General features: G+C 34.4%; 1 protein-coding gene across 1 annotated transcript in view; it reads left to right on the forward strand.

Annotated features, from left to right (window-relative positions):
- The window catches only part of LOC124372766 (adenylate cyclase type 9-like), a gene marked incomplete at its 3' end in the record, with an annotated part of 33022 nt that extends 17926 nt beyond the window's left edge, over positions 1–15096 (forward strand). Inside the window, 8 exon segments of the mRNA XM_046831177.1 lie at positions 555–686; positions 688–1116; positions 3767–3819; positions 4868–4978; positions 6247–6340; positions 7734–7840; positions 8962–9147; positions 14989–15096. Of these exon segments, the coding sequence (XP_046687133.1) occupies positions 555–686; positions 688–1116; positions 3767–3819; positions 4868–4978; positions 6247–6340; positions 7734–7840; positions 8962–9147; positions 14989–15096 (1220 nt within the window).
- Between the last annotated feature and the right edge of the window lie 1169 nt (positions 15097–16265).

Genomic DNA, 16265 nt, shown 5'->3' on the forward strand with positions numbered 1-16265 from the left:
CAGGCACAAATCACAAACACACAAAAAATCACTCACAGTCTCTGCTTATCAACTCTGTAATAATCTCCCGGATCATATCAGAGGTATTCATAGTCAAGAGCAGTTTCGGGGGGTGCTTAAGGACCATCTGTTTCGAGCCTCTGGGTTGACGATATCGTGGCATAAAGTATGGGACGATGGCTTTGTATGAATGGTAGTGGGTGAATGTATGTTAGTTCCCTTGTAATTTTTATTTTATTTATTTACTTTTAATTTCATGAAAATATTTTTATTTTCATGTTATTATTTTATATAAATATAGATTATCATTTTTTTTATATAAAGCAGCAGTAAAGTAGACTATACTGTGGCTCTTATTTTACACTAATAGTATTGTTTATAAATTTATGGTTAGGTGTAAGAGAGGACTTAATAGTCCTAACCTCGCCAATTGAATATGTTTTTTCTTTATGTTCAATAAAGATATTTTTAATTTAATTTGTAATTCAAGTATAAGATAATTAAGACTTGATTCCTAACAGTAAATTTCATACTATTTTTGTTATTTTTAACAGGATTGAAGACATATTTTGTGAAAGGACGTAAAATTGACACGGACCTATCCAAGAGTAGCTTGACAGTGCCTTCTTACCAGACCAACCACTCCTCCCCGTCCAGCCCTGCTAGGCGATCTTCTATTTCCCTAGCCACCCACCGCCATCTCAATCCATATCAACCAGACTGCAGCTCTGGAGGAAGTCTTGAACAGCTCCCAGAGCCTCTCCCTCCGAACCCCATCTCCCGAGAGTGAACAGTACAACTCCTTCAGCTTCTCCCCACCTCCTCAGAGCCCTGTCGATAGGAACAGTCTGTCCCCACCGTCGGAGATCATCACCATCCCCTCCCCCACCATGCCCTCCTCACGCTCACGTTCCCCCATCCACCGTGTGCTCCAGATATCCAGTTCCTGGAAGACAGCGTCCCTCCCCAGCATTCTCGACACGGAAGGAAGTGATCACCCGGACGTAGTACCCAATAAGGAAGAGTACTCGGTGGACAACAGAAGCTCTGTATCATTGTCTAAGAAGCGAACAAGCCCTAAATGGGTTTACAAGAAGATTCCGACCAGTCCACCAGGTAATCTTTAACTAACAGAGTTTAGTTTTTGTATTTTTAAATAAACATAGAAGGAAATTCTTTTTATATAGTGATGGATAAAACATTTTTATTGGTTATCAGAGATAAATAACACAAGAGAAATTTTTAAGTGAACCATGTCAAAATAATAAAGGTAAAAAAACTAGTTTGCTGGCATTATAAACATTAGTATTATAATTTAATACAAATACATATATCCAAACAGTTTTAACATAAATAGAATATAGTCTGAAAGTCCCATTTTATAATCTAAACTATTTCTATTATTTAAAAGCAAAAGGTAGACAAAATAATTTGTAGTTTTAAAAATATATCCCGTTTCTCGGAACCTCTTTGAATTCCTCTAAAATAACGAGGTATTCTTGGATTTGTGTTTTTTTTCCCAACAGATTAAACAAGGTCGAAAGTAGAGTTCAGGTCAAGTATCTGGTTTATTTTGGGTTTTATTGAAACAACCTTATGGACTGGCAAAATTGTGGTCACCGAAATTTTGTGCACAACAGACCTTTAACCTGCAATACTGGACTGCAATCTGCCCTACAGTAGCGGTGTGTTGGTTTGTTCTCTTTATTTTTCAAATTGGTCACGTGTATTTTCCAAATGTAGATATACTTGATATTATATCGACACATTGAAAGATATACTTGATACTATATCTACACATTAAAAGACAAAAACTAAGGAGCTTAAAATAAGTGGTAGCGATGTTCCTCACTGAATTTCTCATATAACGATAGCGATGAAATTTGGTAGGCCATTGTAGCTTTGTGGAATTTCTTGCACAATACAGCTGGTCATGAAAAACCGTCACCGTTTAACTCGGCGTAAGGGTTAAATACAGTATTGTTAGTATTTCCTGGAAATTGGCAGTAGTAACACTTTGTGTTCAGTTGAGTCAGTTCTCAGATAATTAGAATTTAGAATTTGTTTTTGAGTTTTTGGTTGGTCCTAGTCTGGAAATGTACCCCTGAAACACATTGAAGATTCCAAGTTTCAATAGCAAAATTTTGTAAAATAAATATAATAAAAAATAAAAAAAAAAACTATTTACAAGACTGTGTATTTAAAATCAATTTCAATTTCATTTTACAATAAAACAAGATAAATATTTCATACTAATCACAACCTACCATACGATGAAGAATAATAACGAGATACGTAGTAGACACGCACTAGTGAAAACTGAGAAAGCAGTAATACATACCACAGATATGTTTGGTTATGGCTCTGTAGGAGACGCAGAACTGACAAGCAGGTGGTCGGAGTTAGACAAATGGCGCTCGCCTCCCACTGCTGCAGAATGAAGGTTGTTTAAAAATACTTCCTAGGCAAGCATGGAGCGTGCACCGGGCATTTCAAAGGCCTTCTGTGAACGAAAAAACTCTCCAAGAGAAATAATCTATAATATCATATATAACTGTATTTGGCGTTTACGTCAAAGTCTACCATTCTATTTTATCCGTCTACGGCTTGGGAAGGGTTAAATGTAACTTTAACACGCTTTAACCTATAAGCGTTACAAGTCATGATTAGAGTGCTGCCAAAACAATAGGTAAGTGGTTGAGGGTTGCTGGAGCGAAATAGTAAGTGAGCTATTTGCACACCCAAGACATCAAGTCAGGATAGCTGTGTGGTCGAAGACGCTACTCTCAGGTGCAGGAGTCTGCTTTGGAATCGCAGGTTCGATTCCCTTGTTTTACGTTATGGAATTTTACGGTGTGTGGTGTGCATTTATGGAATCACTGGTCTGTGGTAAAGCTGGCAGTACCTTAAATTAACGGTGGTTGGCTTGGATGGAAGTTGAAGGGATCAGTGTATAAGTGTACCAGACCCAAAACACTCTTGTGCATTTTTTTTCTTTACTATAAAAAATATACTCCATTTTTGTTATTTTTTGTTTTGCAAGCCATTTATTAAATCATAACAATAATAATAAATAGCTTTTAAAAAGTAAAAAAAAAAACACTATGCCCAGTGTTTTAGGACAAGTGATTAGTACTTAAAGGTTTAAAGTCTGTTGTGAGATCCTCTGATTTTGTTGTGTAAATATTGACAAGATAATGTAAAAAGATAAGTGGAGAAATACAACCGGAAGTAGCATTTTTACTTGGCGTGACGAGGTGGATACCAATGTGAACAAGAACTTTTGTGTTATATGGTCTTGAGATCTTATAACACATTAAAGAAATTATTATGTGCGAGATCTCAAGATCTTGTAACTCTAAATACTAAGAAAAAGTGGAGCTGATTTACTTATGGATTGCTTATGGATTGAGTTAAAATTACAATTTATTTTCTTGAACATGGTGTTTTTCTCTTTTATGTGGTAAGAGCCAAAGAGATTTTCCTACATCTAAAGGTCCTAGTTGATCATATTTCGGCAAGTTAGTAGTAAGGCTGGATGAAGCTAAAATGCAGAAATTTATATACTCGTTTTTTTTAATATTGCAGAGTTAAATTAAAATATGAATCAGTGATATTACAATGTTGTTAATTTATACACGTACAGATTTAACAATGTCATTAATGTATATAACACTACCCATACAATATTACTTTTTTACCTTATGATTTAGATAGTTTAATGCTTGTAAATTTTATTGTAAGTAATTATAATTAATTCCCACAGATGGGCAAGATGTCACTCAAGAACTACTGGGACCACAACACCCAATTGACATGGTAAGTGCATTAGATATCCGAACAAAAAAAGTTTTTTTTAACGATCCACTAAATAACTTGTTATCAACAAATCAACTCAATTAAGGTAATAATTGGATTTTAAACTATTAAACCTTTCAACAAGAATTTTCTTTGAACTGTACTACTGTCTGTTGCAAGGGTTTGTAAAAGATTAATACTTTTATATTAACACATAGGAACATTATTTATGAGTAGCAGTTAATTGCCACTGTTGTAAGTTTAAAGTACATGTTTTTGTATTAAGTTTTTTACACCTGAGGAAGAGGTTAGAGTTTTATAAAGGTACTCGTAGCACATATTAGTTACAAAAATCCAACCCCGTTTTCAATAAAAAACATATATTTATAAAATAAGAACTTATATTTTTACTGTACATCCTAATTTACATTTTACTTCTACACTTCACCAACCAAAACAAACATTTTTAAGTATATAATATACTAAATTATATTTAGGTAAATCAGCTGCTGCCAAGCATATATCCATGCTATTTGAATTGTGGTAAACGTGACATATGGGAATATCCATATTGTCTTATTTTAGTTTTTTGTGTAAATTATAATTCAAGAATATTCTGGGAATGTGTAAATGTATTGATTTATCATAACATCAGGAAGCGAATTGAATTCTGTAAAAATTCATGAAAAACCAGTGCTATTCTTTTTTATTGATATATTATCTTAGGATGCTCATATAATTACACAGCGTCTACATGTAAAAATGTCAGTAGAACTTAAAAAAAATTGTGTGTGTGTGTTATATCTTTTTCCAAGACAAACAAATTTTACTTCGACCAAACCAGAGTTTTAAAAAAAATGCTACACTAATAGAACTGAGGCTAAATTTTCTTCAGTGCTTTAAGGGTTACCTCTTTTAACCCCTCCTTGTTTTTCATGAACTTGCAAAAAACGCAATTCATATGATGGAGTTAAAAGCGTGAAATACATAAAAAATTATATATCAATGAAAGGTATAAAAGGGTATGAAGTAATAATTTTTTACTCATTGGCATTGTTTTTTATTACAGATTCCAACTGTTATGCTTAAAGATGACCAGAAGAGTGTCTGTCCCTCAATGAACAGTAGGAAGGATTCTGGCATTCGTAGCAACAGCAGGAAGAGTAGCATCCAACATCCGGTACTCACTTGAATATGTTTTTAGGGGAGATTATTCCCATCACATAGAGGATATAAGTTCTCAGTTCTTAGGCTAATGTAACTGGTGTCATGACAACAGTATAGGTTTTCTGGTTCACTCTGGGTTGAAACATTGTTAACAAAATCAATTTCTTGAATGGTTTGGCCTGTGGAATGCCATCTTTAGTCAAAGTATGTTGAACCAAAACTACTTTGGTTTAAAATCTGTTTACTGAAAATTGCTAAAACAGTTCCTTCCCACAATGGCTGATTTCGTGAGGCAGGCATATTTCTCGATGCTCATCTTTAATATCCTCTTACTTGAAAAATCACATAGGAGGAATCTTTTAGGTTTTAATTGCAGTTGAAATTTTCATTTCGTTCCTCTCCTTCCAAAAATTAATAAAATAAATTTCAAGTAAAGAAATGTTTGTAATATGAGTGCTGTTTGGGAAGTGAATGTTTTATAAATAAAACCACCACCTCATTTTTAATCTGTTTACTTCTTAAGACTACAATTTTTAACTATTTTCTATACATTCTATGTATGTATTATATTGGAAAACAAATATTAGTTTTACATTTTCAAAATATCTTAAATGTTCATTACATAATATTAAAAGAAGTCAGTAATCTACCCACTCATCATACACATGCATTAATGGTTTGGTCCTGAAACTCAGCATGCGCTTGCTGTCTACTCTATTTTCCACTGCATATACAAACTAAGCTTTGTACACTGATAGGTAGTTTGGATGTGTGATCATTACCAAAGAGGGTATTTAGTACAAAAATAAAAATTATTAGTACAAGCAAATAAATCTGATAATGGGTATTAAAAAGTGGAAGGGTTATGGTTTTGTGGGTGCTGAAATAAGGTATTGCACGGGTTAATTTGTTATCTTGAGCTGCCCCTGAATTAAACTTATAATAGACAGTCTCAGATTCGTTCTATACAACTACACATATAAATGCATCTCTAACATGTGAGTTTACTTTCCCAATAGCACTGATATTATCAAATTTTTAAGTGATGAAACAAAAAGTAAATTTCTATAGAATGTTACATTGTTAGTTGAAAACTCCATTGAGCAAGTATTTGTATATAATTTGTTATGTAAATCTATAACACCAAGCAGACATCTTATTATTTAATTTTAATAAAAATGACTTAATATTTTAAATATAGGAATTTTAAAAATTTGTTATTTTGGAATAGTTTAGTTTATACATTAGACTGTTGGACTAAAAACATTAATAATTTTTCAGTTTAATCCAACCAACGGGTCAACACCAAACGATCTCCTTGGCCACAGGGTCAGTGGTTACTACACATCTAGTCAGTCGTCTATGAACAATGAAGGTAAATTTTGGTGCAAATATTATTGTAAGATGAAAATGTAGATTTGCAAGTTAGATTAATTTAATTGTAAAATGATTGGAAAGGTTAATAAACTTGTCTATCCGGATTAATTGGGACCAGAAGTGGATGTACAAAAATCCTAATAAAAGAAACACATAAAACAAAATGTTTTTGAGTGTTTTATAAAAAAAGCTCATTTAGTCCCTTTTGTTTAACTTTGGTACACTGATGAAGTATTTGATTGTTGCTCAAAATAAACCATCTGCTGGTCAAGCTGTGCCGTGGCACAGAATGAGTCATTAAATATTCCGGTTCCTCGTTATAAGAACATGTGTTTTCATTGTCCTGTGTTACCATTAAAGAACAAGCTGTCGATACAATTTCTACATTGGCAAAGGCTTAAAACAATGTGATTTTACTAGGTGGTGCCATGTATACCATTACCTGAATCGGTGGTCTCATATCGTAAGTGGACAGTTCGGTCGGGTCGATTATAATCATGTCCATACTGATGCATGGCTTAACACAGCACAACCCTTCGGAGTGTTCTATGCCAGGACTTGGAATTGTTTTTGTCTGATTAATGTGTGTTTTCAACAGTTATCTGACTTGTGTTAACAGAAAACCAAATTATGCTGGAAATTAAAAAAAAAATTTGTTTCTTAATAAAATTTGACTCCCACTACTCTCAAAATCAATCCAGATAACCTGGAGATCCGGATAAATGAGATTTTACTGTAATCCTCAAAACACATTTTCAAAGGACTTACAAAAAGAAAATTAGAAAAAAATTGTTTTAACTTGGTAAGTTATACCCTAGTCACATAGGGAACAATAAATAAGTTGCATACAAATGTATTAAGATTTAAAAATTACAATTTTTTATAAACACATAAAAAAATTAAATGTTTTTGTATAATTTTTAAATTAAAAAAATTAAATAGATCTTATCATCCAAATAAAAATTATGTCATATTCTATTTTTAACACATTAACACATTGTATTTTTATAACACGATAAAACAAAAATGAATTATGTGTAATTTTGAAAAAGTTGTGAATTATTTTGTGGAACACTACACAAATAAATTAAGGAGAAAGAATATCTCTTTACAGTAGTTTGGGTTTGTTAGCCAAGCATCACTATTTTGGCAAATCCATTATATTGTTCACTGAAATATGCTCTATGGATGAGTACAAAAACAGTGCATTGTCCTGTTCTTATGATTGATATAATAACAAGTGTATTGCATGCATGCAATAGCTTGGTATGAACATATCCACACCAGATTAAGGGTTTCAAATTTTAAAAGCAATCAGTGTAGATTATAACTTTTTACTTGTGTCATTTAATAAAAAAAGACACTCTTGTTAATTTGAAACCTTGTTCTAGAAGCAGTGAAAAACAAGCTGCTGATGACCTCTGCAGGGGATCACTACGGCGTCTCTTTCCAGAAACTGAGGAAACAATCAGATCTCCAGCTGATCAGATGTGTCCAGGTGGGTAGAATCAGACACCCTTATTTTACTGGTAGTGGGATGAATGAAGAAACTGATAAGGGAAATATAAAGCTGTGTGTGTGGCCAAAGCAATAACGTTCTGTCACTGTCAGGTGTTGATCATTTCAGTCTGTACTGGAAATGTTTTAAAAAAACAGTTCTGTTCTATGTCATGCTATATTACAGTGGAATCAAAATACTTCCAAATATCACCAGTGAAACAAATGATCAAATGTATGTTTCAAAAGAAAAGATTATCATATTTGGAATGAATATAGGTTTTCAATATGGTGGTTCCTTTAAGGCTTAGTACGTGTTGTAAAATTTGTAGGAGAGTAAACTTTGTTGTTGATGATGGAAGGTTTGAAAGGATAACAGGATTTTGGACATTTGCCATCGTTTTATGTTACAAAAGGTATAACACAACGTATCGAGGATTGGAATCTATCCTCTTCATCAGGTGGGAGAGGTATTAATACATAAATAAAATAAAGGAACAGAAAGAAGAAAAGAAGGGAAACAAAAGCTGCTTGGAGTCCAGTCCAGGTGTTGTCACTGCACAGGATGCAAGTCCCAAGCACAAGTCACAATTATGAAAATCACACAATCACACCAGCACAGGCTACAGTGGGATACTAACAAGAAAGTCGATGTCGGCTCTTTCATCGGAACCGCATAGTTTTATCTGAAACAATGGGACTGGAAGGCGATGGTCAGGAGGGGGAAGGAGTAAAGGCAAGCCGCTTCCAGCCCTATTGGGTCCTAGGCCTTAATGTTATTGTGTGTGTACGAATTTTGTTTGGTTGAGGTTCGTTTAATTTGGTGTAATCTTTAGGTTTCCTAGTTAGTTCTTTTTATTATTGGTACTCTTTAAGTGGTCTAACCTCAACCGAAGGTTGAGTTATCAGTTGGTCTGCTAATTTTATGCAGCCTCAATAAGTTTGCATGACAGTAAACATTTTTACTGTCATTTACCTCTCCTTTCGTGTGAAGAATCAATTCACTGACTTCATGGTCTATTGATAGTGTTCTACTAGTTGTTGGAGTTTGAAGCTAAATTAATAATTATTTCCTGCTCATATCCAACTCGGACATTTACAAAGTTTATTGTCCTTGTGCAGGACAATAGTCTATCTCAGCGCAGTTACTTCGTCAAGCCACCACTGCACAGCGTCAGTCTGTTTTTCCGACAGAAGGACATGGAGCGAGAGTACAGGCGCAAGGCTCACCGCAGCTGTAAGGAGGAGGCGTCCACTCTCGCTACCGCTCGTTTCAACACGCATTTGGACATCGCAGTTGCTATCTTGGTCAGTCGCTCAGTTTGCCTACGTTAACGATAGACCTAAATTTGTTATCACATCAAATATTGTCCGATTTTCGAGAACATAAAAGATTTAACAATTTTGTACAATTATTAATTTTTTATGATACTTTATTTATTTAATTAATTAATATATAAATTAATTTATATTTCAAATATATTTATTAAATTTAAGATCAATAATGGGACCTGTACTTTTCTTATTATATGTGAACAATGTTGCATTATCAGTCAATTCCGGAAACATCACACAATATGCTGATGACACAACTATTTGTTTTAAATCGAATAATATGTCAAATCTTGAAATCCAAACTTTTGAAGGGCTGAATAGCTGTGTACAATATTTTAATATGCACAATCTAAATACTAACAATTCTAAAACCAATTTTATTTTATTTATTTATAATTTTATGGCCTACATTGGACCACTTTAGTCACTTTATATTTTCTAGTCTTTCTTCTTTTATCCACCCAATATTTCTTCATCCTTTCCGAGCGTAATTTCCTTTCCTCCTCCGGAAACCACTCTTCCTATTCGTTGTTTGTTTCTTTTCAGCTGTAGTGTAGAGTGTTTTGTCATTCAATATCTTCAATGTGTTTGTCTTGTGTTTTAAATCCTCTACTGTAATTTGTAACTCTCTCATATCTTCCTTTAATTCTGTGATCCATTTAATGTCACTTTTACTATACCACAGTTTTTCTACTATTTTCCTGCTAATTCTATTTTCAGGTGTTCTTAACAAATGCCCCAGGAATGATATTCGTTTCTTTTTAATTATACTTGTAATGGGTTCTATATTTTTGTAGACTGTTTCATTGGAAGCTAGTCTCCAAACTCCGTCTACTTGATAGTTTTTGTTTAAGCAAGTTCTGACTATTCTTCTCTCCATCTTAAGAACCTTATCTATTGCAATAGTATTTGTTGTTTTAAATATTGTTTCACTTGCGTATGTAATTTGTGGCAGAGCAACTGTTTTGTAGTGTCTTAATTTTGTATTTATTGAAAGACATTTTTTATTATACGTATTCTTAGTAGCATGTTTAATCTTAGTTAGTTTGTCTATTTTATTTTGCCAAGATGGTTTTTCATTCAGGTTATAAGTGATTACTTCTCCTAAGTATTTAAATTTCTGTACAATTTTTATATTGTGGTTGTCCAACCTTATTTTATTTGCAAGTGGAGGCTGTGTTAATAAAACTTCTGTTTTTTCAAACGATATCTTTAAACCAATTTTCTGAGCTATATCTTGTAAAGATTTAATTTGCTGTTTTGTTTCCTGAATGTCATTGGCCAAAAGAGCTAAGTCATCAGCAAACCCCAGACAGTTCAGATTAATGTTGTCCCTTTGATATCCAATCTTTATGTTTTTTTGGTTATTTCTTTCCCATTCCCTCATGACGTACTCTAATGCACAGTTAAAAAGAAGCGGTGATAATCCATCACCTTGTCTTAAGCCAGTCTTTATCTGAAATGGTTCTGAAAGTTCTCCTCTAAACTTTATTTTAGACTTTGTAATTAGTTAATGTTAGTTCTATTAATTTAATTAATTTGGGGGTGAAGTCCAAAATGTCTCAGTATTTTTAATAGTGATATTCTATGAATGGAATCATAGGCTTTCTTGAAATCAACAAATGTTATTGAGAGTTGTTTATTTTGTTTTCTATAATATGCCATAATTAACTTTAGTGTAATTATTTGCTCTGTACAACTTCTCCAAGGCCTGAATCCTCCTTGGTATTCTCCAAGTTCTTGATCTAGTTGGTCCTTAATCCTGTTGTAGAGAATCTTTGAAAAAATCTTATAAGTACAATCGAGGAGTGATATACCTCTATAGTTATCCGGATTACATCTGTCACCTTTCTTGTGCAAAGGGTGAATTATAGCTATAGTCCATTGATCGGGAAATTTCTCAGTAACCCAAATTTTCTGTAGTATCATATGAAGAGAGGTATGACTAGATACTCCAGCATACTTCCACACCTCTGCAAACATTTGGTCTTCACCACCTGCTTTGTAGTTCTTCAATTCTTTAAGTACAGTTTCCACTTCTTTTACTGTAGGGGGGTTAATATTTACAGGTTTGGTTTTTATTGGAGTATTAGTGTTGATTTCCAAAATTTCCTCCGGTTCCTTACAATTCAGGAGTTCCTTAAATGCTTCTGCCATTATTTCAGCATTCTCCTTATTGTTATGTGCAGTTTTTCCATTTTTGTTTTTCAACAATAATGTCGGAGGGCTGTACTTTTGTAATTGTGTATGAAAGGCTTTGTAATAGTCTCTAGAGTTGGTTCTATAGTAATTCTTCTCTATAGAGTTAATTAACTGTGTTTCATATTGTCCTCTTACATTTTCTAATAATTTTGGAGAATAGTTTTCCTTGTGTTCTTGAGGTTATTGGCATTTTCCTCGGTTTTATGAGATTGAAATTTCAACCAAGCCTGATGCCTTCTTTCATGCACTTCGTCACAGTCGTGGTTCCACCAAGCATGTTTTTTCCTTGGATTTAGTGGTGCCAAATTTGTTGCGTTTTCTTTGAGAATTTGTTTTATTTCCTCCAAATTTTCAGTCAACTTTATACCTTCTGTAACTTTTCTATATTGTTCATTTTGAATTAGTTGATGAGGGTCAAATGTTCTTTTCTTCTTCACATCTGTTTGTTGTCTCTTTCTTCTTAGTGGAGTCAACTTGATTTTAATTTTTATTAAGTAATGGTCCCGAACCTGTATCAGTTCCTCTCAGCACTTTGACATTGTAGATCTCCTTGTGGAAGAATTTATCCATGCATACGTGGTCTAATTGCCATTCCCCCTTTATCCAGTCTGGATGTTTCCATGTCTTAAGTTTGTTTGGCTTTCTCTTAAAGTATGTTGATTTAGAGATAAATCCATGGGTTCTGCAGATTTCTATTAATCTTTGTCCGTTTTCTATTTGTATGTTTATGGGCAGCCCATTTTCCAATTACATCTCGATATTTTCTTTTCTTGTCCTAACTGGGCATTAAAATCCCCTATTAAAATCTTTACATGTTTCTTATCAATCTGACTTATAGTTTGATCCAGGAGGTCCCAGAAATCCTCCACCTCTTGCATAGTCCTTGTCAAACGGTTTTTCTCATTAGTGGGGGCGTGGGCATTTATTATTGTATATATTTTGGTGGGAGTCTTCAGGTTTAAAGTTGCAATTCTAGGTGATATAGCCTTAAAATCAATTACAGAATCTATTATCTTCAAATTCACTATAAATCCTGTACCAAATTGTGGGCACGGTACCATGGCCCTTTGTCCTGGTTTCCCATTATAAATTCTATACCCCTGAGACTCAAATGGGTCCTCTGTAGTGTTTCTCATTTCCTGAAGCCCTGCCAGTAGAATATTCTGCCGGTCCAATTCATCTGTGAAGTTCTTGAGTTTTCCTGTCTTCAGTAGAGAATTGATGTTGTGTGTCGCAATATAAGTGATTGATTTGTGTTTGATTTTATGCATCTGAGTTTTATAAACTGGTAACTTTGAATGTTCCGACTCATTTTTGCCTTCTAGGCGACTACCACACCGAATCCGATGTAGTCTTCTCCTTCCTTGAGAGGATGGACGGTGGAATTTTTTTCCCAAAAGACTTTTTCATGATGGACTGTCAAAGGCTATCAACCTTAGATGGAGCGAAGCTCCAAATTACAACCACGGTTGTTAGCCGCAGAGGATACTTATTTAGCCGCCACTAACATGTGAAACAGACGCTTTCGGGAAACCGCCACTAACATGTGGAACCATCGTGCCCTTTGGTGCTAGTTTTGGTCCGCCCGGGTATTTTATTTCCCCGGTACCCGCCATATCTGGCGAGCATTCCACTATCCGCCACCTGTGGAGGCGCTCCGTAGGAGACTAGCAACTCCCTGGAGTCTAAAACCAATTATATATATATTTTTTGTAACCTGTAAACGGTCATAGGTCAACAGTGATTTTGGGCAAAGAAGAAACTCAATGAAGTATATAGCACTAAATTCCTAGGTATATTCCTAGATAAACATTTAACATGGAATGTACATGTGGACAATGTATGTAAAAAGTCTCATCAGGCATTTATGCTCTGAGACACCTGTCAAAATTTTGTTCAAGGCAGATCTTGAGAATGGCTTACTATGGGGTTTGTATTTCCTTATCTGTCCTATGGTATTACATTATGGGGCAGTTGTGGGAATGCAGGATTTCTGAGACTTCAGACTATAGAAGAGAGCGCTCAGAGCGATTCTGAAATTGAAAATTAGGGACTCGTGCAGGAATAAATTTATGGAACTTGAGTTTTTGTCACTGCCTTGCTTATACACATTTAAGACAATAATATATTGCTGTTTAAAGTGTGTACTGACGCAGGGTAGGTTCATAACTACAATACTAGAGGCCGGAAAAATTTCAGAGTTGCCCAACATAGACTAAAATCTTACGAGAGCCTACCATCTGAAGTGGGTATAAAATGTTTGAACAAAGTTCCTGATCATATAAAGGACCAGACAAACCCGTTGCATTTTAAACAATTACCCAAGTGCTATTTAATATTAAATGAGTTTTATAGCGTGAGCGAGTTTATGGAACGTAATATTTGATTGATTTCACATGTCAATTCTTATGTTGACATTGTCAATTTTAAATGACAATTTTGTTTCTTTTAGTAGGTACAACAATTGTTTAAATAAATCAATTTTAAACATTAACATACTTTATTGGTAAGTCTATAGAGTGTTTATGATGATTGATATACAAATTTTGTATTTGTTTTCTGGCAATAAAGAATTGTGATTGATTGATTGGTGTAGTGTACTCCTACCTTGTGATCAAAAACAGTAAATTTTGTATTTGCTTTCATGAAGTGAATCAAGACTTTATGACCTTTGCTGTTAAAAAGCCTCACAAACAGGTTTTAAGTTTCGCTTTTAAACTTATACTCCAGTATTTTGTAACGGTTTAGTAATAATATTGATTTTCTAATCTTATTGTATGTTTTTATTTCTTTACAGGTTTTTTCTGCTGATGTTGGGGTCGTGCCTTGTGTTGTTTGGAATGCCATCTGGACTGCTACCATTTTTTCTACTCTTGTGTGCTGTTCAGAGTTTAGCCTTAATTCTGTGCCTACGCTCAGTATTTTTGGCCTGAACTTAATTCAGGCCTGGATCAGTGCTCGGACTGGTTCTCTTGGCACTTCATAGGCGGTGTTTTAGTGAGTCTTCCCATGATAACCATTCTTCTGTTCCTGAAACAATCACTGAAGAGTTTTGAAAGTATTTATTATTTCGCCTCATTGTATTTCATAGGGATCATCCATTTTTGTAACTTTACCCAGCTCAATTGTTGGATGAAAAGCTCAATTGCAACAGTAGCAGGGTTAATTTATCTTATTATGATCACCAATTATTTCCAATCAGCTTATGACAATAGCGTCGTTTTAGTGGACTCCATGCGTCCTGTCAATCCTGTGCCTTTACCGAATTTAAATGATCTCACAAATGATTTGTTGAAACCCGTTCATCCCGCCGGTGGCAAGAGTTCACCGGGGAACCTCCCCAATGATATCCTGCTGGAGCCGAAGATTTCTCAACGAGAAACTTCACCAATCCGCCGTTCGTATAAACCTCGTAGCCGACAACCAAAGTGGTGACATGGCAGTCGCCTGACGTCCGCGAGTAGTCTCCCCCCCAGGACAGGCAGCGGACCGTCCGGTTTTCATCATGAGAATCTACCTGGAATGTGCCTGCTGATCCTGTTGTTGGTTTGGTTCCTCAACCGTGAGTTTGAGATCAGCTACAGGCTCAGTTTCCACGGTTTAACATGGTAGCTGGCCCGCGACAAGGCTAAGGTACAAATGATGAAGGACCAGGCAGAACTGTTGCTACACAACATCATACCCCAAGCATGTGGCGGAACACCTCAAGACCACAGCCAAGTGAGTAAGCTACTACTAGATATTTCTCTCGCATTTTTCAAGTGTATCAAGCGATTTTCAAGTGAGTGTACAGCTAAAAAAGTTTAATGTTTTGATTAAAAAAAATAGAGAAATTACATCAGAGAATGTTGTTAATTTTTCATCAGTACAATGTAACAGACACTGGCATTGAATATATACACTGAACTAAACTAAACTTGAATTGTACATTTTTAAATGAAGCTTTAATAAACTTCTCATACAAGAGCATTAGTGAAATATGAGAATAAAGTTAATAAAAACTAATCAAATTATTAAAACAGAACTGAATAGGTCTGCACTGAAAGACCAACCACTGAGAACTGATAAGAAGCAAGTAGTAAATGTGGATCGTCACAGTTGAAACAAGATAGTGCCGGTTTTTGCTGATCCAGTGTAGATTTAACTGGAAAAGTATAAGCCAGCCAGAAGTGAAGTGAATTCTCCTGGCTGTCACCATTCTAGTTTGTCTAGACAGGCAACTGCCTTTAACACTTAACCCTTTGAGGTCTCAATAAAAATTGCTTCGACTGTCCTCAGGTCGTATTTAATTTCTGTTAGTTTTACAGTTCTTTGATAAATACACAAATGCAATTTTTAAATCCCTTTTTCTGTAACTTTTCAATTTTTTTCTTCTTTATATATCAATGTAAATAACCTAAAAAGAATATTTACATTATTTTATAGTATTTTTTTGTAACTTTAAGTAATATTTAAAAAATATAAAAAAAGTATAAAAATATAAAAACACAATTTTTATTGTTTTATACATATGTAATAAACCAAAATTACATGAATTTAGGTGAAAAGGCACTAGGATCTCATCAGATACATGTTATTCATTATATTATATTATATATAATACATTATATATATTATAATTTTGCCTTGGTCCAGCCCTAGGCCTACTTTGGGTAACATGTCTAGCTCTTCCTCTTAGTCTAAATAGTTTGTAGCCTAGGTCTACCTCTATTATTTGCATCTCCTTGTTCCTACTTCTATCAAATTATCCACGAATTGATCAAATTCTTCCCTATCATTACCTTAAAGTTTCCAATCCTTACACATCACGTTCGTCGTCTAGGTTACCGGCGTCTAGGTTACCGCCATTTACCACAATATTTTCAGAAGAATTTTTACTATGATTCAAC

The sequence above is a fragment of the Homalodisca vitripennis genome, unplaced genomic scaffold (genome assembly GCF_021130785.1).
Source record: "Homalodisca vitripennis isolate AUS2020 unplaced genomic scaffold, UT_GWSS_2.1 ScUCBcl_3996;HRSCAF=9866, whole genome shotgun sequence".
NCBI classification, from domain to species: Eukaryota; Metazoa; Arthropoda; class Insecta; order Hemiptera; family Cicadellidae; genus Homalodisca; species Homalodisca vitripennis.